At 47.9% G+C, this 23,522-nt stretch overlaps 2 protein-coding genes across 2 annotated transcripts in view; both read left to right on the forward strand.

Annotated features, from left to right (window-relative positions):
- The window catches only part of LOC119398989 (fatty acid synthase-like), a 94,611-nt gene extending 76,874 nt beyond the window's left edge, over positions 1-17,737 (forward strand). Inside the window, exons 10-19 of the mRNA XM_049417490.1 lie at positions 419-811; positions 1,598-1,787; positions 3,152-3,381; positions 4,287-4,490; positions 7,049-7,306; positions 8,794-9,010; positions 10,888-11,142; positions 14,650-14,823; positions 16,694-17,539; positions 17,697-17,737. Of these exons, the coding sequence (XP_049273447.1) occupies positions 419-811; positions 1,598-1,787; positions 3,152-3,381; positions 4,287-4,490; positions 7,049-7,306; positions 8,794-9,010; positions 10,888-11,142; positions 14,650-14,823; positions 16,694-17,539; positions 17,697-17,737 (2,808 nt within the window). The remainder of the gene's footprint in view (positions 1-418; positions 812-1,597; positions 1,788-3,151; positions 3,382-4,286; positions 4,491-7,048; positions 7,307-8,793; positions 9,011-10,887; positions 11,143-14,649; positions 14,824-16,693; positions 17,540-17,696) is intronic.
- Positions 17,738-17,824: 87 nt separating this feature from the next.
- LOC125759147 (fatty acid synthase-like) lies at positions 17,825-20,335 on the forward strand. The gene is made up of 4 exons (XM_049417491.1): positions 17,825-17,913; positions 19,073-19,227; positions 19,426-19,572; positions 20,331-20,335. The coding sequence occupies exons 1-4, from the start codon at positions 17,825-17,827 to the stop codon at positions 20,333-20,335; spliced, it is 396 nt and encodes a 131-aa protein (XP_049273448.1).
- The last annotated feature ends 3,187 nt before the right edge of the window (positions 20,336-23,522 follow it).

Raw genomic sequence — 23,522 nt, forward strand, 5'->3', positions numbered from 1 at the left:
GAATCGGCATTCCTGCCTCCGTCTAAGCGCCGATACGGGGGGAGAAGACAGCATTCCGGTAGACAGCTGTACGCTCAATGGCGTCGGCCTCGATGAATTTTTAGGCCAAACGTAACAACACCAATGCGAAAGTAAAACCTGTAAATGGGCTAGTTGGTAAACATGATCAACTTTCTTTGCGCAAAACTACAAAACTTCCTGGACACAGCTAGAAAAGACACACAGAACATCAGCGCAAATGTTCTGCGTGTGTATTTTCTCGCCGTGTCCAGTACGCGTTGTAGTTTTGCGCAAAGAAAGTTGACTACAAATACAAACACGCCCACAATACCGACACAGCATCAGTCCTTTTGACGTTGAAACATAAAATTGTTGGAACGGCTAACCTAACTTTTATAAACGCTCTCCGCTACGGCAGAAAACTCTGGACAGGCTAGAAGCCGAAGGAACCTACCCTGATTCTGCCTACGCCCTCTTGAACCGAGTCGGTCAGCCCGGCATCAAGCTCTTCCCGTTCCGCGGCTATGCCTTGGTTTCCGTTGACGGCTCCGGGAAACCCGCCACCAAGGTCGTCGAGAAGGTTCCGCCAGTGAAGAGACCGCTGTGGTTCGTATTCACTGGCATGGGCTGCCAGTGGAATGGCATGGCGAGGCAGATGATGCAGTTCGACGTGTTCGCCCGCTCCATACACGCATCGCATGACCTGTTGGCGAAGAAGTTCGGCCTCGACCTCATCGACCTGGTGACCAGCGAGGAACCACGAGGCGAGGAGACCATTGCGGGTGTCCTGGTGTCCATTGTGGCAATTCAGGTACATTTGTTTCTTTCTGTCATGTACTGTGCGCGTAACCTCGTGAGTAATGCGACCTGGAGAATGCGACGTACATATATTTGCTCTTAATAGGCCTTAGTGTCTCTGCGGTAATGTTCAACTTAAAACTGCACCGCCTGACGTTGGCCAGTGGTAAAGCGCATCATGATACTAATGCTAAGACAGCGTGAAAAAAAAAACAAAAAAAATAAGGACGACGCAAGAACATAAGAATAGACAAGAGACGTAAACACTGATGTCTCTGCTCTGTGCTCATGTTTCTGTATCGTCCTTGTGTTTTTTTTGTTTTGTTTATGCATGCTGCCATAGGCTATCATGACTAACCTAGTAGCCTACCAGTGCATCTTAAGCCTGATTCTGTAAGCGATAGCGTAGTCGTTGCTACATATCTCTGCTGTGTCACGTGTACTAAGCCCCACGGTACGTGTAGTACGTGTAATATAACAAATATATATATATATATATATATATATATATATATATATATATATATATATATATATATATATATATATATATATATATATATATAATCGTCATCTGGCGCCCCAGTTCTCTTCACTTTCCTATCAAGAATGCTATGTCACGCTGATAACGCGCGCGTCGTTCGTGACCGGGAAGTGCCGGGACCGCGGTGATAACGCGAGGAAAGGACGCGAGGTACGTAGATGGCGATTATAGTTGTGTGGCAGGAATACTCCCCGAATAATCGATTTTTTCTCATAGTGTACGCCATCATAAGGGCGGTTCCTGACTCATCTCCAGGTGGCACTCGTCGACGTCATTCGTGCTATCGGTATTCGGCCAGACGGTATCGTGGGTCACTCTCTGGGGGAGATCGCCAGTGCTTACGCCGATGGGGGCCTCACCGCAGAGCAGGCCATGCTGTGCGCCTACTGGCGTGGCCGATGCACTGACGTGGGCAACCTTCCGAGAGGAGCCATGGCCGCAGTCGGTAAGAATGGGTGTGCGCATTCACGGAGGACTCCGCAGGTCGGATACAGTCGCAAAAAAAAAAGCGCATTTGGCAGGGGAGTTATCCTCGAACTGCCCGTTTAGTGGACTGTCTATTTCAGCCGCTGTTGATTGGCCGCAGTTTCACGGGCAGCCCTAGGGAAGCACAGGGTGCAATAATTGTTGACTTTAACCCTTTCAGACGCTTTGTACACAATTGCGTACGCCACTTGCTTTTGCTAGTTCTGTCGACTAGTGGCTAAGGAAGCGCCAGCTAACACTGACTTTTTGTTTAAGTGAACCTCCTGCATAATAAATGTGTCTTCATTTAATTTTATTTTGCAGTGTACTGTTGAAAATAGCAACATCGCTGAAGGCACTACCATGTTCGACGAATAGTTCGACGTTCCGCTTCCCGAGAGCCAAGACAAAAGTATAATTTTTCTTTGCTCAAAATGAACATAACAGAAAACGAATTAGCACTGTATTTCTAGCCTGAGATTTGAGTCAATTTATACAAAAACAGAGCATGAATACCTTCAGGATAAATCGATATTTAATTTCAATTAAATTAAAATAATAGCCACTATAACACACACACATCAAGGTATTACGCGATTCTTTTTGCTAAAATGGAATATTGAGAGCATTACAATAATGTTATATCCATTTGACACATTTACAGAGACTTCTTCATAGGTGGCTTCTGGAAGGGTTAGGTGCAGTGCAGTAAGCATGATGTAAATTGAAATGAGTTAAAGTGGCCGAAAATGTCGCTTCTCCGTCGGTGGGATCCGAGCCCACAATCTTCAAATTTAAAGGATGTGGGTTTGAATTCCACCGAAAGAGAGGGTGCTTTTTCGTCCACTGAATTCATACATTTAAGCTTACATCGCAGTGACTACACTACAGTTAAGGACATCGATTGAATTCCCCTATACTTTCCTTGACCTAATTATCTGTTGGAGTCGTTTGGTTGTGTCTAAAGAAACGAGCGCCTTGAAAGAATTTCTCTTCTTTCGTATGTTATTCACCTACCTTCAGGGCTTAAAAGTCTCCCTTCATAGGAAGGGGGCCCTCAGTGGGCGGCGCCCATATGCATACATACAGCCCCTCCTTAAGAAATGGAAGGGGGCGCCACTGCCCCCCCCCCCCCGGTCCCCACCTGACTTTAAGCCCCGCCTAACTTTCTCACACTAAGCGAAGCACATTCCAACCGGAGCGGCGTGTTGTTCGGGAACTGCATTTTGCCTGAAATTTACGCGTACTACTTAAGCTGGGCCCAGCGCAGTCCATTCCCCTGTGGGCATTGGTTGCCTATTAACCGACGAAGGTCCATATTTCATCCGAGCTGCTCCTTCGCAGGGTTAACCTGGGAGGAAGCGAAACGGCGCGGTCACGACGGCGTGGAAGCGGCGTGCCACAATGCCGAGGACTCCGTGACCGTATCCGGACCGGCGGACGCCATCGCCGACCTTGTGAAAGAGCTACGGGGCGAGGAATTGTTTGCCCGCGTCGTGAACACGATGAACGTGGCTTTCCACAGCACTCAAATGCAGCGTGTCGGACCTGCTCTGCTGAAAGAGTGCAAGCAGGTGAGATGGCGATGGACGAGGAATGAACGAATGTTGGGCATTTCGCATGTTTTCGTTTGTTGGCATTTATTCTTTACGGATTTGGCACTCCATATGTATAGGCATTTCGTATTTCTCATCGCTCACTGTAACATTCTTTCACGGTGACGGCTGCAACTTGACCAGATTTGACCAGAAGGGCCGGCTTGCGGCCATCCAAGTGCTTGATCTTAATGGTGGTCGAGGGGCTCCTGATTTTGCATCCTAAGAACTGTTTGCTTCCCAACTTCACCCATACTTAACCTCCCTGCCTTTGCTATATTCCGTCTCTCTCTATCCTGACTTCACCCAGCCCAGGACGGGAATCAAAGGCAGGCTGCTGTGGGAAACAAGTAATCACTTAATTTTCGTTTTCGCAACTATTGCGAAGCTGGGTTTCTTTCGACCTCGGCCAGTGGGGGGAAGGGGGGGGGTGCGCTGTGATGAACTTCACCTCCCCCTTCTCCCCCCAATGGAGAAGCTTAGGCACGCCTATTCTAGGACTGATCAAGCCGCTCCTGTAACGGCACCAACGTGTCCCTTGAACATATTGAAAGCAGCGCAAGAAAAGACACGGACAAAAGAAGATAAAAGGACACACCACAGCGCTAAATATTATTTAAAAATACGAGCACACTTAGACAGTGACAACCTGTCATCCATGTGACCACTTCACACATGACGTCAGAAGGGACCATTGTGAATTTGTATTTTCGGATGAAATTTAGTTGCGTGTTCAACTCTGTGGCGTGTCCTCCTATCTTCGTTTGTCCATGTCGTTTTTGCGCTGTGCTGAAGACGTTGACGACGTTGAAGAACTATTACCAACTAGCCCAGCTATCAATTCTTCTTCAGCGAGCCTTTCATTTCGTGCTGTCGTCGAACAGGTTATTCCTGAGCCAAAGGCCCGCGGAAAGCACTGGGTCAGTTCCTCCGTTCCGGAGAGCCGCTGGGAGGAGCCGATCGCTCAGCACTGCTCAGCCGAGTACTTCGTCAACAACCTCGTTTCGCCCGTGCTCTTCTGCGAGGCGCTGCGACACGTGCCCAGGGACGCAATAGTTGTCGAGTTCGCGCCCCACTGCCTTCTGCTGGTAAGTACGGGCATCACCTCATTTTTTTCGCTATCCGAGCATGTGGTTAACGTTGCAGAGAGTTATGAAGAGTTCACACATGGTGTTGTGCTGCCGCCGGGATCGGGCCACCTTTGGCCAAGCGACGATGTGATGTGATGGCGTCATCATGTTACTTCATATTATGTGACCTCTAGTGACGTCACGATGACGTCACAAATTCTGGGTGTGTCTGTGACGTCCTCGTGAAGTCCTCTGTGAACACGTGACATTTTTAATCCCTAGTGTTGACGCCGACGGTCAGTTTTCTCGTTTGATGAGGTATCTAAGGCTTTCGCTTTAAAGGCGTAGTGACACCAATTTTCGAAGTTGACTTTACTTCGCCATACAAATCTCCTGTATTATACAGGGACGGCTCCAAGCAAATGTTAAACTACGTTGATCCTAGGGGCGCATCTCCATCCCGTCCACTAACGTCAATGATCATGATTAAACCTTTGTGGTAGATGAAGTAGTTAGCATAAGCCTGGACAATGAATCCCGCGCAAAGATTGCATTAACAAGCACATAATCAAAAGTACTCGATATCCGCTCATTGAAAGCGTCTTCATTTGGAGAGAGAAACGGCAAGCTGTGCGCTCTCCAGCTACACTTCTGCTCATGCATACATTACTACACATCGCTTCAGGAACGCGAGAGGCCGAGCTCGTACCGTGAACGCGCGAAGGCATCCCGCTGGCGTCTCTCCCTGCAGCAAAGCACTCATGAAAACTGTATTGAAACGAAATGCAGTGGAAATCAGGGAGGCAGCCTCTGCTGCGCTGAAACTACCGAAGCGCGCCCTGTCGGCGCTCGTTAGTGTCACGATTCAGTACTTCACTTCACCTCTCGAAGACGACGTCACCGCCCCACGCCAGCGAAGGTCACTGTGAAAGATAGACGGCGTGAAAGATGGAAGGCGCGTTTATAGAGGCTCATCCATGAGCGTCGGTAGCGTAGTGGGTAAAGTAAGTTCTCGGCCCCTATCATCGCGGACGAAGAGGTGGTGGGTTCGACTCCCAAGTCATCCAAATCAACTAAATTTTTCGTCTGTTTCTATTTCTTTGTCATCTGTTCGTGTAAATTTTACCGACGTCACCTTCGGGACGGAAATGAAGTCAGTGAAGTCTTGGTGGTCTCCGGCATAAAATACTTTCATGTTAAACAATTGTGGAGGAAGCTTGAGCTTCGCCTGCAAGAGTAGAACGCGATAGCTAATCGGACCATGTTCGTATGGCCTTCCCAATCGCTAGCCTAACTTTTGTTCTCGGTGGAGACCTAAACAGTGCCGCAAGGAAAGCCAAAGTGCGGACGTCCTCCGGCTACAATATCCATGCATGCGGCGCGACGAAACACAGCCACATGGCGGGGCAATGCCTTTTAAAAGCGCGGCCGTGGGCCCTTTGCTCAATCTCGCGGGTGTTGTGTCAAGCCGCTGAAGGATCTCTGAGATGTGCGTACCACGAACTCTAAATGGTGTATGTAAATAGCTCGCCTTTAGTAGACTAGCGGATGTATACCTAGTGGCCGGGCGGCTAAACGCGTCGCGCCATGGAGTAAGGGGTCGCAGGCTCGAATCCCGGCTCCCACTGGTACCGAAGACTCTTTATTTGCGTCTACCTCGAATTTTTGCCGACGGACCACGCTGATTTTTCGCTCACAACGAAAGACGCCACGGCCGACCCCACCAACACCGACACCGCGGAATTTCTGCGAAACGAACTCTATGACGGTATCGCGTTAAGAAATACCGTATGGCCACTTGTCCGTCACCAACGCAGCCACGGAGCAGAGCGGCCGTGTAAACGTCACGATATCTTCAGCGAGCCCGCGACGAGGAGCTCATACCGTGTCATGACGTCAGAGAACAGTAGGAACCGAAACTATGGCGTTTAAAAACGTGTAATTTTTCAGGGCACACTCAAGCTTACCAGCACACGTTCTCGGCTCATGAGGGTTTGGTCTTCCATTTCACGCAAAAAACCGGCAATGGAAAATTTTCGTGTTAGTACCCCTCTAACAAAATCAGCCGGGATTGTACATATAATTGATATCGCAGGACTCACAGGGCCCCTTATACATTCACCTAAGACGACTCGAAGGCGAAAGCTATCTTTTTCTTCTCAGCTGATATATTGATCATCCCTCGCCCCCTTCCGAAAGGTTTCCGCACCTAACTTGCTTTTTCGCTGCTTCTGGGATCGGAGGCATTGCAAGCTCTCTGCAACTTGACCCAGTTTTGCACTGCCCCCGTGATCGGCCCACCTTGACCAAGCAATGATGTCATGTGATGACGTCATCATAAAATGTCGCGTTATGTGGCGTTACAGGAACGTCAAAAATTTTTATTGTCGCGGACGTCATGATGACGTCATGTGGTGACGCCATCGCGTGATGATTTTTTGCATCACTCGTGTTAGCGCCGCCGATTCCGAAGCCAACGCCGACGGTCAATCTTCGCGTTTGATGAGGCATGTAAGGCTTTGATAATGTCAGCGATTTCGAAGACGTGTGTCACTAAAGCACACCACCGTACGCAGTCTATTCTACGCCGTGCACTGGGCTCTGGCGCCTCCTGTGTGGGCCTCATGAAGAGGGACACGGACAACCACTCGTTCTTCCTGGGCTCGCTGGGCAAGCTTCACACTCTGGGAGTGCAGCTGGATCCGTCCGCTCTGTACCCGCCCGTTCCGTGGCCACTGCCACGAGGCACGCCTAATATCGGGCACCTGGTCAGTTGGGACCACACGCAGCAGTGGGCCGTCGCGTCATGGAGAGATGTGGCTACACTTGTACAGGTGAGTCCGCCACGATGGCGTACTTCAGGTTCCGGTGTTTGGTGCCGCCAGTGGCGTAGCCAGGGGGATGGAGGGGGGCACACCAGGCCCGTGCCCCCTCCCCCCCCCCCGAAATTTTTTTGCTGTGTCATACACAGCACAAAATGGTACATCTGCCTGCCCTGCGCCCACTTCTGATCACGGAGGTGCTCCCCCCCCCTCCCCCTCGAAAGAAATGTCTGCCTTCGCCCCTACCTGCCGCGGCGGTCGCATTCAATGCAGGCGATGCGCTATCCCTCAAGAGAAAGGTGCATAACAGCTGCATCTTACCGGTACTTACCTATTGGGTAGAAACCTGGAGTCTTACGACGTGGGTTCAACTTAAATTGAGGATGTCGCTGAGAGCCACGGAGAGAGAAATGATAGGTGTAAACTTAGGGGACAAGAATAAAGAAGTGTGGGTCAGGGAACAAACGGAAGTTATGGTCACCTTAGTCGAAATCAAGACGAAATCGGCATGGGCAAGGCATGTAGCACGTAGGCAAGATAACCGATGGTCATTAAGAGTAACAGACTGGATTCCAAGAGAAGGCAAGCGGACGAAAGAGAGGGTGGGGGGCAGATGAGATTAAGAAGTTTGCGGGGATAACACAGCTGAAGCAAGCACAGAACCGCGTTTATTGGCTGAGCATGGGAGAGGCCCTTGCCTTCCAGCGAACCTATCTGCTGCTGCTAATGTTGTTGATGATAATGAAGTGATAAAATTAAGCCCGTGTATTGTGCGACGTCAGTGCACGCTAAGGAACCCCAGGCGTTCGAAAGTATCCGGAGCCCCTCGCTACGGCGTGTCCCACAACCATATCGTGGTTGTGGAACGAAAAAACCCCAGAAAATATTGCGATTATTATTATCATTATTATAGAGGTAAATCGGAAGCTGTCCTACTTAATTTCGATGCGAGAAGTAGGTATAAATCACCCAAAACGTAGGATTGTTCAGTTTAAGTACGCAACCGCGATATGTGACATTTCGTGACGTCTGAACACAGGCATCAGATAAAATTGAACGAACATGCCAGTGGACGTCTGAAACGAACCGCGAGGGTATTACCAGAGTTGGCTTTTTCGAAATCTCCAAGCGGCAATGAGCTGTCCGCAGGCAGGACTTCAATTCTCCCATTTGACCCGACCACCTGTCCCTACTAATTAAAACAATCATTAACATCGTTTATTTAATTACTCTTGTAATTGACATCTCTAGCCATCTTGAGGTGTCTGCCGCTCAGAAACACTAATTTTGAAGGCGGCGATAAAACATTCCTCTTTGCTTAGTTTTGACTTTTGAGGACCTTCGGACACATTTCTTGGAACGCCCTGCATACCGCAACCCGTCAAGTTGGCTTCCTATGGCTGCGTTATACAATTGTAACAATGCCCTGTTCGAACTGAAACGCGCTATTGCCACTAATATTATCTTCATATGCTAACAATAATCACTATGGTGCACAGGGAAAGGACGACACATTCAACATTGACGTTCACGGAAACGAGGACACCGTCTACCTGGCTGAACATCGACTCGCCGGCCAGGTGACGTTACCAGTGGCTTTTCACCTTCTGCTCACCTGGAAGTCTCTCAGCAGACGTCGCGGAAAGCGCGTCGATGAAGTGTCCGTCGTTTTTGAGAACGTCAAGGTGCACAGGACCGTCCTCGTGCCCGAGACGGGTATGTATGGATCGAGAGAATGTTGCAGCGCGAAAGGAATACTTTTTTCAGATATCGTGAGCCCACCAGCCCATTCTGATAGAATGCACCAACTAACTCCTGAACGTGCGCTACTAAATTGGTTTTATTATTACTTTAGAGTAATGGTAGTGATAATCGCTTTGTGGTCGCTGTGGTAGACCGTGATTGGTTCCGCGACCATTTTCAGCAGGACGAATTGAACCATTTCGTCAAGCATTGTATTCACGCTGTTCTTCTGGTGTCCTTAATTTCCTTGGTCTACCCATGGCAGTCTTAGAATGAATTGAGTGAGTCGCTAGACGGGTCTGATTTTTATATATGAAAGCGGGAAACACGCAGGGAGAGGGAAGGGATGTTTGACGTCATTCGCAACCCTCGCGTGAAGTGGAAAGCAGCTGCAACCTAATCTTTACCGGGAACGCGTGGGAGGGTGTTCCCGTTGTTCACGGGCGCCTTATCATCCAGCATGCGCATTTGATCCTTGTGTTGTGGTTTTCTTTATTGAAGCGAATACTGATCTCTATACTGTATGCCCGATTGCAAAGAAATATACGCCGTTTGCCTGAAAGTGTTAAAGGGTCCCTAAACCACCCAGAGATCGAAATTTAGTTGTGGCGTTGCAGTTGTGCACGAGTCTACAGCGAACGCGTTCGTCGGCTCGTCTGTCCACCTCTCCGAATGCCCTTCCTCAGCGTCCGAGGTGAAAAGGCAAGGGATGCGCGCATCTGCTAGAAGAGGAGCACGCGAGCGCGAGCGTCTGTTCGTGGTTTAGGGGCCTGGCGTTTCGTTTTCAGTCCACGGAGACGAAACCATTTCCGGTTCACTGTAAGACCCGGCGTCGCCTTGTGTACAGAAATGAGGCCCTCAAAAGTGCGCGCATGCGCCGTTTTCCTATACTTGTTGCTCTTTCGATCGTTGGCCGGTCGGTGATCAGCCGTTTTTGATACGGCAATCTGATCTTTTATCGAAGTGACTTATGATTTCACGTTGCCGTATTTCATTGTTGCCTTACATTGTTTCACTCATCACATTAGTTGTTGCCTGTAGCAACAAAAGTGTTGAGCTGCTAAGCACGTGAGTGGAGGTTCCACGGCCGTCATGAAGGAATAAGGGGAAAAAATTACACATCATCTCCCTCTACGGGCATCCATGGTGGAATGCGAAAGAATCTCGTGATGGTGGGATGCGCCTCTTTGTCTCGTGATGTAGAGATCGCGCTAGCGCTGTAGTCAGCAGTTGCGCCTTTGGACTCGCTATGTGACGGACGCGTGTCGTTCGCTCGGAGGGAATTGAAGGAGCGCCAACGTACGCAGAAGCGCGAATGGGCGCGAAAACGAAGCGAAGCCGCCGCCGCAGTACATGCAGGTGCAGCCGCTGGCTTCCAACTTCACAGTAGTGGAAAGGCTCTGGACTTGTAAAGGTAACTGTAACTTCTGTGGTAACAAAACTTTCTTGCGTATACGAGAAGAATATGTAACAGGATTTTATCACTCGCATTCGGTCGTGTTTGCATGGAAATCGGAGATCTGATTTTGGTACTCCTTTGAGCAGTGACTATGTATTTTTTTTTTCTATTTCTAAAGCCCGCCCTATGCGTTTTGGGAACGGGCGTTTTAGTTTAATAAACCATGTTGTTGGGCTAGTTGGTTCATACTGTGCAAAAGGTAATGACGCAACGCAAGGCGAAGGAGACGAGAGGACAGGAAAGAGCGTCATATTATTAGTACAGATGTCTAGTATAGTATAACATAGTATAGGTGTTTAGTATAGCATATGCGTTTTAGTACAGCCGTCTGCGAAATACACAACGTACAATGTTTAATGCATTAAATCAAATTTACCGTGCATGCAACCAGGCACCTTCCGCATTGCGGTGACCATCATGTACTCTTCCGGCGAGTTCGAAGTGTGTGAGGAAGGCACGGTGGTAGTGAGTGGTTCCATTCGCGTCGCCAATGCCGGAGCCTCGGCGGCCGACATGGAGTTGCCGGCTGCTTCCTCCGAGAACACTACCTACGAACTGGACGCCGAGGACGTGTACAGGGACCTGGCTGTGCGTGGTTACGACTACCAGGGAGACTTCCGGGGCATTCTGAAGGCTGACTTGCGAGGTGAGACCGTTCTCCGGGCTTAAGTAAGTTGGACGTAATGCTGATTGCTATCAGCCCTTTACAGACCGAATATGAACTTACGTATTGCTGTACAGTCATCCTCAAAAGTTTAGAGACCGTGGGACGGAAGAAAAAGGTTAATAGCCCCGCTGTTTCGGGACCGCAGCCTTGAATCTAAATTTGCAGCCTATATTAAGACGCGTTAAGAGTTCGACAAAATACAGTCACAAATTGTGCAGAACTTGAATGTTTTCTCAGACCTATTGCGGTCTCTAAATTTTCGTCTCCGACTGTACATATTCCTAACTGACAACTAAGAAGTGCTTCTACTGCACTGTACAGTGCCACCTAAGTGAAAGAGTGACGTCATTGCGAGCACGTCCGCGTGGATGTTTTCCTGGGAGAAATCATTTGTCACCCGAAGCACGTGTTTGATACGTGTTCATTCTTCAAGCCTACAAATACTTTATTAAAGACGATAGTCTTTGTTGGGATACTTGAACGCAAAAATTTGGTCTGTCTGTCTGTCTGTCTGTCTGTCTGTCTGTCTGTCTGTCTGTCTGTCTGTCTGTCTGTCTGTCTGCTGTCTGTCTGTCTGTCTGTCTGTCTGTCTGTCTGTCTGTCTGTCTGTCACACGATTCAGCCACCCGGCCAAAGTTTAAGCACTCGCTGAACGCCCAGCCATCTTGAACTGGTAGCTGCGTTCATACTTTTGAACATTGTCGATCAAAAAATCACAGCATATCCACGGAGTGAATGATGATGAGTGGGCGAAGCTGCGGAGGTTCATCGGTAAACCGTGAATCTTCCGTGAATTCTGCCCAGTACATCATCACCGACGTGAGATCGGGCGCGTTATACTAAAGGTTCGATGAGTTATGACGACTTGCAGCGCACTTTAATTTTACATGCACGCTGTGAATTTTCATTGTTTAGAAAACCATTGCTTAGAAAACATCTGGCGTCTTTCGTTAAGCAGCTGGCGTCTTTTCGTTTTGCTTTAGAAACATCTGGCGTTCTTTCGTTTTGCTTTTACAAAACATCTGGCGTCTTTTGTTGGTTTATTTCATCAATCAACGGCGTTTTGAACAAAATTTTTATTGTTTAATCACGCACAGGAGAAATCTCACCAGGCACTACCTTGGAGGTAAGAATGGCTGCTAATGGGAATGAGAGGCAGAAGAAGTCGGCTTTTAGCTAACGCTGCGAATTTTTTATTGTTCAACAACGCACAGGAAAAATCTCCCACCGGCACCACCTTGCAGGTCAAAGCGTAAGACTGGTTACATACTACGCTACGAGGGACGAACGGGTGCCGCTATAAGAAGCTTCGCCCCTAAAAGCAAATATTACGCATATCTGAGGCGCAACATCAATACGTAAGTATTAGGTGGCGTGCTCCTTTACTAGAAAATGCATAGATACGTAATTCTAAAGAACCTAGTGTTTCTTAGGCTGCGCTGAAAATGTGACGCTATGCACGAAAAAGCCCTCTGCCGACGATATGGTAATGCCACCTGACAGTGGCCTTGGGAACAGCACCACGGGCGGCCGCGGAAGAGACCAGGACTCATGTAGTACGGCCGGCAGAAGACTATCGTCTTTCGACGACATTTGGAGCGAAGCACGCAGATACGCGGCCAATTTTCAAAATCCATTTTTCATGCCTCATATGTTCCGTAAGGGGCATTACATGACGGGTGCGCTTATCTAGTCGTTAAATGGTTTCTATCAATGCCTTGAATGATGTATAGCGGGAATGGTGCACAGTGTTGGCAGGAAGACGGTTCCAGCTGTCCTTCGCAGTTTGTATGAAGGATTTCAGGTGAGCAGTAGTGCATGCTGCAGGGAGATAAACAGAGTTTGGATGGCTATGAGGGGATGAAGTGCGATGCGAAGGCTCGACGTCAGTCTGAAGAAGTAGTAAGTAATAGAACTTATTCGAAAGGCATAATCTCGCGAGTTGGCTGGATTATGATTTTTAGGGGCGAAGCTCCTAAAAGCGGCACCCGTTCGTCCCTCGTAGTGCGTAACCAGTCGTAACGCTAGTACCAGATCTTGACCTCCAAGGTGGTGCCGGTGGGAGATTTCTCCTGTGCGTTGTTGAACAATAAAAAATTCGCAGCGTGCGCGCTAACTAAAAGCCGAATTCTTCTGTCTCTCATTCCCATTAGTAGCCATTGGCATGTTCCAGTAGGAAACGTTAGTAGAAGTAGAAGTGTAAGTGTTAGCTAAAAGCCGACTTCTTCTGTCTCTCATTCCCATTAGCAGCCATTGTTTACCTCCAAGGTAGTGCCTGGTGAGATTTCTCCTGTGCGTGATTAAACAATAAAAATTTTGTTCAAAACGCCGTGATTGATGAAATAAACCAACGAAAGACGCCAGATGTTTTTTAAAAGCAAAACGAAAAGACGCCAGATGTTTCTAAAGCAAAACGAAAAGACGCCAGCTGCTTAACGAAAGACGCCAGATGTTTTCTAAAGCAATGGTTTTCTAAACAATGAAAATTCACAGCGTACATGTAAAATTAAAGTGAGCTGCAAGTCGTCATAACTCTCATCGAACCTTTAGTATAAACGCGCCCGATCTCACGTCGGTGATGATGTACTGGGCAGAATTCACGAAAGATTCACGGTTTACCGATGAACCTCCGCAGCTTTGCCCACTCATCATCATTCACTCCGTGGATATGCTGTGATTTTTTTCATAAGTTCTGCCACTTAAATTTTGTCAGACTGCGCCGCAGTAAAGGCTCGCGCAAGCCTGTATGTGCCAGTGCCACTGCTCGTCTTCAGAATTTCGGAATAGCTTGGGATGCTTCTCTTAAGGCAAATAAGACAAACATCTATGCTCAAATGTATCAGTAATATATCGTGCTTCAGAAGTACTATTCTCCACGGAAGGCGAACGGAATACAGAGACACATAGCTACATACGCAAGTGTCTTCTTGGGTCCCACTATATTGCGTTGCAAATTATCGAATATACATCTGGTAGTCCTGCAGTTACCTCTTGTGTGCGCGCAATCGTCAGGCCATACTGCGAATTTAAGAGTGATTAATTACGAATTTTTAGTATTATAATGTTTACGACGTATGGACCACAGAGCCTCGTTGAAATGGCAGCCATAGCGTGATCCGTGCGTTCATTTTAAAGAATGTAAGTATCACTGTTTGCTAAATGGAACTAAGGTGTTGTCAGAGCTCACAAATAAGACCTCTCGAGAATGGGTCAAGCTTTCTTTTATAAGTGTAGTGATATGTGCGTGGCAAGTACGTCAGTGATGTTGATAAAGTAGAAATTGATTACTTGGCCGCCAGTCTGTAATCGTAACCACGTGTGTTTGTACTATATATGTGTATTGACAATAAATTTCGGTTGATAGTCTGCGCCCGTCTCGTGTTTCTTCGCTGTGCGTGATGCTATTGCGCAGTAGATCGTCAGTTCCCACACAATGTGTGAACGATTGCTGACTTCATAACTTTATACGCTTATCATTTTCCTCAGAGCCGTGCGGAAAGCTTCAATGGAAGGATAACTGGGTGACCTTCATCGACAGCATGATCCAGTTCGTCATGTTCAAGAGCCCCGTTCGTGTGCTCAGAATGCCTACGAGCATCGAGTTTTGTCGCTTCGATCCCTACGTTCAAGCCGAAGTTCTCGAGAAGGCCGGTGACACAGGTGAGCTCCCCAGTCCCGAGTGGCATGCCTAGGCATAGGTGTGATCCACCATAACGCTGTGTTTACAGCAAGGCTGTCTACGCGGACCCTGTGCCGGCGTCATCGTTGTATTGTTCATGCTAATGAAGGGCACGTAACCGGGGTAGAGAGGAGGAGGCCTCATGACAGGAGGAAGGGAAAGGGGATCACGAGGTGAAGCTTACGTAAGGCGGGTGATTCAAACAGAGGTCTGAAAGAGGGGGCTCACGTGAAGAACCTTACGTAAGGCGGGTGATTCAAACAATCGATTGAGAAGGAAGCGTCGCTCCTGAAGTGGCAGAAGGTCGGCTGGCGGTGACAAGGAAAGACTTAGCAGAAAGAGAGAAGAGTCTAGGGCAGGTCCGTATCCAGGAATATTTTCAGGGGTGGGGGGGGCTCTTGCTGTAACCTTGACTATTTGAGAAAAACACCTATTTTCATTATTTATTTTTGGTAAAAACACCTACTTCATCAAAATTTCGGGGGGGGGGGGCTTAGACCCACCCCCCTCGGCTACGGACCTTGTCTATGGTAACCCACACCGACCAGAGCCGTCGACTGGAACTGAGGACGGGACTTAGCTGAAATAAAGAAACAACAAAAAATCACTTTGAAGTAACTGGACAAAACAAGAGATTTGAAAGGACTGAATGAAAGGGGCAACAGCGTCGCTGTCCAAAGGCTTTCACGGCGTGAAACGGGCTAGACTTTATTTATTAACTGAAAGCTCATAGTGCTTCTTTATGTCATTTTCCCTTAGGGCGCTCGACTGCTGATCTGAAGATCGCGGGATCGAATCCGGGCCGCGGCGGCTGCATTTTCGATGGAGGCGGAAATGTTTGAGGCCCGTGACTTAGATTTAGATGCACGTTGAAGAACCCCATGTGGTCGAAATTTACGAAGCCCTCCACTACGGCGTCCCTCATAATCATATCGTGGTTTTGGGACGTTAAACCCCCAGATATTATTATGTCATTTTCCCTGTAGCCACACACAAATTAGCGATGACAGTTGTGGGCTTGAGGACGGGGGCCGAGATGGTGTGCCGTTGACTCATGTTCTGAACCTTAAGTACCATACAGCCGATGAAGAGGGCGAAAACATGTGATGTCTAGAATAAGTATGTACAAGGAAGGCGTTCAAGCGTTTAGTACTAATTTGTTGTCCGTGTGGTTTTTAGAAACTGCCGTTTCAAGAACAAGGGTTGTGTACTTGAAGAATAAATATATTTCTTCCAACACTCACTGTAACACTGTGCGCTTGGTGCTTTAAAGTCGGCAATATGCTATGCACATTCATACATGCTTCCTTGATAGTGACGTGCCTCACACAAAAGAGTTCGAGGAAAACGCGATCGGACATTTTTCTATCTATCTATCTATCTATCTATCTATCTATCTATCTATCTATCTATCTATCTATCTATCTATCTATCTATCTATCTATCTATCTATCTATCTATCTATCTATCTATCTATCTATCTATCTATCTCAAGGCGTGCTGTTTAACGTTCAAGGAATTACGACATCTAAGAAACATGCAACAAAAGCCTGCCGTACATACCGTAGCTATATACTCTCTCAAACAGCACAAACTTCTTTATACATCGCTGCAGAAGATACCGCACTCGGAGCTTATGTTAGTACGTACAGCTGCGTGTCACATTTTAGCGGCAGCAAGCTTTTGTTTTGAAGACCGTTGAAAAAATATCAATCAAACGCATCGTCTCATCCACACTACATCCATCAACTACCTATTGAAATACTTCACACACAATGAACGACGGTTTCATGAAGACTTTACGAGCTCATTTTCTTCGGCTACACTCCATATTTGTTCTCCTTGTTGCAGGTGTGCCAGTCCTCTACAACCAAATCACAGACACTTGCCATGCTGGAGGCGTCGTTATTCGAGGTCTACACGCAGACACCGTCGACTGCGAGGTCGAGGAGCAGAAACCGCTCGTTGAAGAGTGCCGTTTCGTCCCGTACATTGACGACAAAGAGACCATAGATGACAGAGTGTCCCTCACCCGTGAATACGTGGAAATCTGTTGCAGCGTTGCCGGGCGGGCCTTCGAAAACTGCTGCGACGGCAAGTTTTTTATTCGCGATGTTATGAAAGACTTGCGTGACGTCCCTGAGCACGTGGTCAAACGGCATCTCGAAGAACCAAGCGAGAGCAACGGCCTCTTGCGGTTCCTTCACGACGTCCACAAGCAAGCCAAACGCGCCGACACTTCTCTCGAGGCGTTTGTCCAGTCGGCCCTGCCTGCACACAAGGAAGACTTAGAAGCCGATATACTTAACACCGCCCTTTTTGAGGAAGACCCTCTAAGGTTCCTCCTTGACATCGCGGTCGAAAACAGCAGCCCGAAGAAGTTCCGAGTACTCGAACTGGCAGCTCAAGAGAGCGACTCCCTGCTGGTTGCCTGGTTAGCGAAGTACCTTTCCGAGTTCAACCTGCTGCCCACTACCGAGTACACGGTGGCACATGCGTCGCCGGAGAGACTGTCGGGAAAGGTACCTCAGGGTACCACGGTGGTGCCACTGGGCTCGGCATCATCCAAGAAGAAGCTCCCCGAAGCGGACTTGATCGTGGCCCGGAGCGCCACGTGGGTCTCGAACGAAACGACCAGCCTCGCCGAAGAAGTGTCCGCCATTTGCATAGAAAACGGTTTCGTTCTGCTCGCCCAGCGTACGGCGCTCACGCCCGCCGAATCGATGCTCGGCAAAATCGGGGGCGTCCGTCCAGCAGCGACCGCGGCCGATGAAGTCGAAGCTCAGTTTTTGAAACACGGGCTACGGCTGGTGGCTTTGAAGTCCAATAACCTGTCTGCCCTCTATCTCTTCAGGAAGCGTTCCGCGGCCCTCGAAGAAGCGAAGCAGGAGATAGTGCCCGTTTACGGCAAACGCGGCGACTTAGTCGATTCGGTCAAGAAGAAGGCGCTCGACTACGACTGGAAGCCGAAAGGCGGAGAACATGTGGCTCCTCGCGGAGGAGGCTGGAACGAGTGGCGTCGTCGGTTTGGCGAACTGCCTCCGGTACGAATCCGGTGGAAGCCATATCAGGTGAGTAGATCTGATGGCATAACACTTAAGTTTAAGTAGACAGCGCAATAATGACGGAGGGTTTGAAGAAGTGATCTGAGCGAATTTCACTTCCCAAATCCCACATTTCGATTTCGATCTCTCTAGTTGGTTTAAAAGCTGATAGAACAGAATTGCATTTTTACCGACATGCGTTTCCCCCATCTCAACACTGGCGCTAGCTTCAAAGCTCGCTCCAACGGGATAGGCCTCGCGATATCGCTGGCACCCATTTCGTGTATTGTAACAAGTGCGCTATGGCGCCAAAGTCATAAGTACGGTAGTGTCATTTCGGAAGTTGTTCAACTGCGCATTTTTATTTCTGGTGTAAGCAATGTTCGCCTAATCCGGTGATCCAGCATGATTAATGGATTTGCGCTCTATTCCGAAGGGCAAAATGCAGAAACAGCCGTCTACTCACGCTTAGGAGCACCTCAAGAGAACAACCACGTGGCTAATGTTATTCGGGCGTCTCCCAAAATGCTAGGCCTCTGGATTTTATCGACACGTAAAAGCCCATAATTAATTGTGGCACGACCAACGAGTCACATTTTTATCTTCCAAGCACTTACGGTCGAACACTTACTTACGGTTTTCCTGATATTCGGAAAATAGGTTTTAAACATTAAAATTGCTTCGAAGTCGATGGTTCTGATTGACGCTGAGTTATGTTGGATACATGTGATAACTTAAGATGACGGCCAATTAACTGCCAGGATAACTACTGAAAAAGAATTGAATGAGTTCAGTGGACGAACAGACGTTGTTTTCTTCTTTTTTTTTGAGGAGCTGAGATCGTTACGGCGCCTGGCGTAGCAGATCTCAACCACGTGCTTCTACGTGGCGTATGAGATCCGCTTCGGCAGTGCGACGAAACATTCCGAGGAATAAACCAGCGCGCACGAACGCCGAGGTGCGACTGACGCTACCAGGCACCTAAGTCAAAGATTAGGGTTACCCCCCATATTTTTATTCTATAATTCTAATACTGGTATGATATCTGCGTGACCTTTGTGCACCGTGCGTAACATTTGTGTGCAAAGACATGCCCCTACGTTCGCTGTCGTCTTTTTTCTACAAGCAAACTTATTTTAAGAACAGTCTAAAACTTCTATGCGTGGCTTCGATTCTTCATACGCAGATGCGTATTCGATGCTGGTTCTTCCGGAACGAACAAGGTGGCTGACTTCAGCGCGAAAAATCCAGAATACAAGGACGTAATGGACAGGGACATGTTCATGAACGTTTACCGCAGTGGACAGTGGGGTTCCTACCGGTACCTGGTCGCAAAGAACTGTGAGTCGCACGCCTCTCTTGTTATAGACGACCCCTCTGCAGTATTTTTTTTTTCCTTTACGCATCATTGACTAAGCTTGGAGTGTCGCGCTCTTTCTCCCCTTTTTTTTCATGAACGACAACTGTAGCTACCGCCAGGAAAAACACGCGGTTTGCTGTCCTCAACTTGCTGAAACGCCGGTGACCTGTCCAGCCTAGATTGGTGCGAGTCCCCGTTGCCCTACGGTACGATGCCCACTACCAAGGAGGCCACCGGCACGATCACGTGCGATGTGCACTATGCTGCGGTGAACAGTAGAGACGTAGTGTTTGCCACAGGACAACTGCCTCCAGAGGCACTCGTAGGTGAGTACTTTTTCGAAAAACTTCGCATGTTTCTTCCACGGGGAGCAGCCTAGCTCGCCTGCTTGTCACGCCTCCCTCGCCACTTCTTCAGCAAGCGTATTCAACCCCCCTCGAGAAGCATTCACAGAGGGTGCCAGAGAAGCTTGTAGTACAATAAGGTTAATACTACCAAATGACGTGAAAGTACCGTACACGCGAAGTGACGTGAACTCTTTATTGAGATCGCTCATGAGAGAGTGGACAACGACTTATTGGTCTCAGCCAGGCCACCGATACAGGCGTCTGCGGGAAAGAGATCCGGAAATGACTGTTCGCCTCCCTGGTAGAATGATCCGAGGCAACGCCAGTTTGCTGCACCGAATTCGTCTGTTAGTTGCATTCACTCGCCGCTATGCACACCTCATCCGCCGTGCGGAGATCCCGAACTGCAAACGCTGTCAAGTGAATGAAACAACAACACATCTATTTTGTGATTGCCCACTTTACGTGTCGCAACGAAATACGCTCGCTTCAACGTTGGCAGGAATTCGTGCGGCAACGTTAAGCGAGACTGGTACTTTGTAATCAATGTACGATCTGACAAAGTCAACAGCTGCTGTCAAGGCTGTTATAGCTTTTCTGACTAGCAAAGGACTGGACACCAGGCTCTAGCGAAACCCATATGCTACACGGTTATTATACACACGCATAACTCTTTCCTCTCCCTACCATCTCCCCTCATCACTCCTTTTTCTTCTTTTCCCTTTTCCCCTGCGCAGAGTAAGTAGCAGGCTAGAGCGCACTAGCTCAGGGTGCCCTTTCTTCATTTCAATAAATTCTCTCTCTCTCTCTCTCTCTCTGTACAATAAAAAAACGTGTATACAAAATGAATTTGCAGGCTTCTGAATGAAAGGGGCGACCTAGAAGCCCACTCTGGTGCCACCGTTAAGTGATTTAACTGATTTTAATGTCATGGAATGGCACAAGGAGAGTAGAAGACACTGTCTGTTGGCAAGGGCAGTTAAACTTGCCCTAAAGATGTCTCAACCTCCTCAACTAGTTATTTAACCGCTCCTGAGAGAGTGACGTGTGGCTTATTTTCCAACCTGGGTTCACCTTAAGGCCGAAGCGGTGGACGCCCGCAAAGCATAATTTTCCAGTTTGATTACTACGGCCAACTACTGGCACTAGCATGGTAAGTCGCTGCATTGTCACCAAGCGCGTAAACTATACTGAAGGGCCGCTTTCAGTAAATGTGCGCAGGTGCAGCTGTGCACAAGTTCCATCAAGAGTAGGGAGACGGTTCACAATCCCGCATCTTACATATCCTCACGATGCACAACACCAGTCGAATATCTTCTGTGGGCATGAACTCCGTCGGTGAGGTCCTTTGTAGGTTAGCCTTGCTCTGCTTATAATTTTTTCTATGAGCTCTTGTGCGTTACAATCTTACTAAAAATGATCAGCAAGCCTATAGCCTTGCTGATTATAGAACAACAGTCATATCGAATGCCTCGACTAGCTTATCCGACACCATGCAAGCCCTTTATAAAGTGTTTTAACCTTTACATGACGTTCTGTGATTACACCACAGCCCCGAGCTTTGGCTCAGGAATATGGCATTGTCCAAACAATCACGACGTGGTGGGTTCCCTTCCCGGTTGGCTCGAACCGCCACTCGTTGCGACGTGAACGGAAAATTCATTTGTGTGATCCTTAAACTTGCACAATGCCGTCTTTCACTGTGTCGCTTCTGTGCGTCAAATCTGAAATTAAGTTGCTTTGTGCGAAACAACTTATGGAGGTGCATTCTTGTAAATGTTGTGGTCGTACTGAACTGTCTACTAAGCGAACATCAGGAAGTCAGCAGCAGGTTGCGTTTATGTCTGTACTTTTTTAAACTGCCTGTTGTTTATTTAAATGCTCAGCTGCGCTAAATGAACGGCATAACAACTTAAGGCGAGAGATCCCGTAGCAGGAATGCCGTCAAGCACCTCGAATGTATTGTTCCTTCCGCAGGTACGGATGACACAGCGATTTCGAGTCAGTAATGGGACAGGAGTTTTCTGGCACGGACCAAACGGGACGTCGGGTCATGGGTCTCGTCTCCGGCCAGGCTTTGGCTACCGTGGTTGCCGCAGACCCCGTTCTTCTGTGGGAAGTGCCTGACGCGTGGACCATGACAGAGGCGTCAACCGTTCCTCTCTCTTACGCAACCGTTTACCATGCTCTCTTGGGGCGAGGTAAGATGCGGCCTGGTGAATCCGTCCTCGTGCACAGCGGCAGCGGATGCTTTGGGCAGGCCGCCATTTCCGTCGCTCTGTCTATGGGCTGCACCGTCTTCGCTAGTGTTGGTAAGAGCACGCACCTTGACAAGTTTCTGTGCAGCACTGACTCAATCATCAATCAAGTCATTCAGTCAATTTATTCGCCATTTATTAAAGCGTCACCAATAGCGTCAGTACCTTGAGAGACAACTTTCCAGTCAAGAGCTTCTATTAAAACATTTAAGAAGTTATTTTAACGTAAGTTGTCTAACTAGTTACAATGTGAGCACTTCAGGACTCGAACAACTATGGCAGTGGGTACCCAAGGTATGGTTAGAAGCCCATCATTATGGTGGCCAGCGTTACAATGAACTATCGTTTAGAATAACAGCAGTCTTTCGTGAATTCATATATTAATTTTGCCAGGGTATATGATTAGTGAAGGTAAAAATCACAGTTACATCCTTTGTAAAATTTCAAAAACCCAATGCACAATTTCCGCCGTGATGCCTGTAGCCTAGCCTGGTGGCTACACACGAAGGGAAAGTGAGAAGGGTTATGTTTTTTTTTCGTACAATTATTTCTCGACGTCGTCAATCTGTTGCTATGTTAGGCTATGTGTTCCTCGGACATACATGTGTAATAGGCAAACTTTCAGCCAGTGTCACGAACTAGTGTCTCCGAACAGGTTCCTCAAAGGAAAAGCAGTTTCTGAAGGAACGCTTCTCCCAACTGGAAGACGGGTACATTGTAAACTACAATGGTCTTTGCTTGGAAGAATACATCTTCGGTCAAACCAAAGATAAAGGTGAGTAGCTGAATTTGGTGGTTGAAGAAATGTACGTCTAGACAGGCCAGTAAAACCCACACCTTACAGTTGAGAAGCATTAATAAGCTTTACATTTCATTTTCCTGTCCTTCGTGACTTTCCTGAGCGAGGTGCCTGTGGGACAACTATCGCAGGAAACCTCTATGGTCATGCCGATGGACGTTCCAGCCTTGCATAAACGTTTACAGATAGTCGGTACTTATCTTGAACGCACGGCAATATAGACGCACTACTTACTATTAGCGCTTTCTTGCGCATAAAGCCGATTTTGAAGTGAACACAGCGTGTAAAACATATATATGAACTCAGGACAATGACCGAGAGATAATAGCGAAGTTTACGACACTCAGGTAAGTACCATTTCCAAGGACACTAATCAAGGCTACAAATTAATTGGAGAGAAAGCCAAAAGCTTTAAATATTGCAGCTTCGCAGAGCGTGTATGTTCGCTTTCTTTCAAGCGTTAATTAAACAATCTTTTCAACAAAACGTTTAGCTATGGCACTCCCACTAGAACTTTTCTACGTAAATGTCACTTGTGCCGAGTCACTTGTTGGTGGCTTGAGCACCGAGTGATACTCCTTGCTATGGCTCCGACCACCTTATCATAGCGCCGCTGCGTGTTGTCCGAAAACCCTGAAAAATAAAAACGTAAATAAAAGGGATTTAATGCGCTAAGCTAAAGGATGTATATGACAGTGAATATTAGGATACGTCAGTAGCTGAAATGGGAGTCGTATAATTTGTATAAATTGCCATAAGCAGAAATTACATCTTGGAAAAATCAGAAGGTGCTCGTGGCGCCACCTGACGATCATATCTCAACCACACGCGTCTTTCTACGGCAGCGCAACAAAAAGCAACGGATAACATTG

The sequence above is a fragment of the Rhipicephalus sanguineus genome, chromosome 7 (genome assembly GCF_013339695.2).
Source record: "Rhipicephalus sanguineus isolate Rsan-2018 chromosome 7, BIME_Rsan_1.4, whole genome shotgun sequence".
Lineage (NCBI taxonomy): Eukaryota > Metazoa > Arthropoda > Arachnida > Ixodida > Ixodidae > Rhipicephalus > Rhipicephalus sanguineus.

What these genes read in the sequence shown, in the direction of transcription:
- LOC125759147 (XM_049417491.1), top strand. Translation starts at nt 17,825, where the DNA reads ATGTGGCTCCTCGCGGAGGAGGCTGGAACGAGTGGCGTCGTCGGTTTG. An exon ending in TCCGGTGGAAGCCATATCAG is followed by an intron (nt 17,914 to 19,072) that starts GTGAGTAGATCT and finishes CTTCATACGCAG; the next exon opens with ATGCGTATTCGATGCTGGTT. An exon ending in GTACCTGGTCGCAAAGAACT is followed by an intron (nt 19,228 to 19,425) that starts GTGAGTCGCACG and finishes TGTCCAGCCTAG; the next exon opens with ATTGGTGCGAGTCCCCGTTG.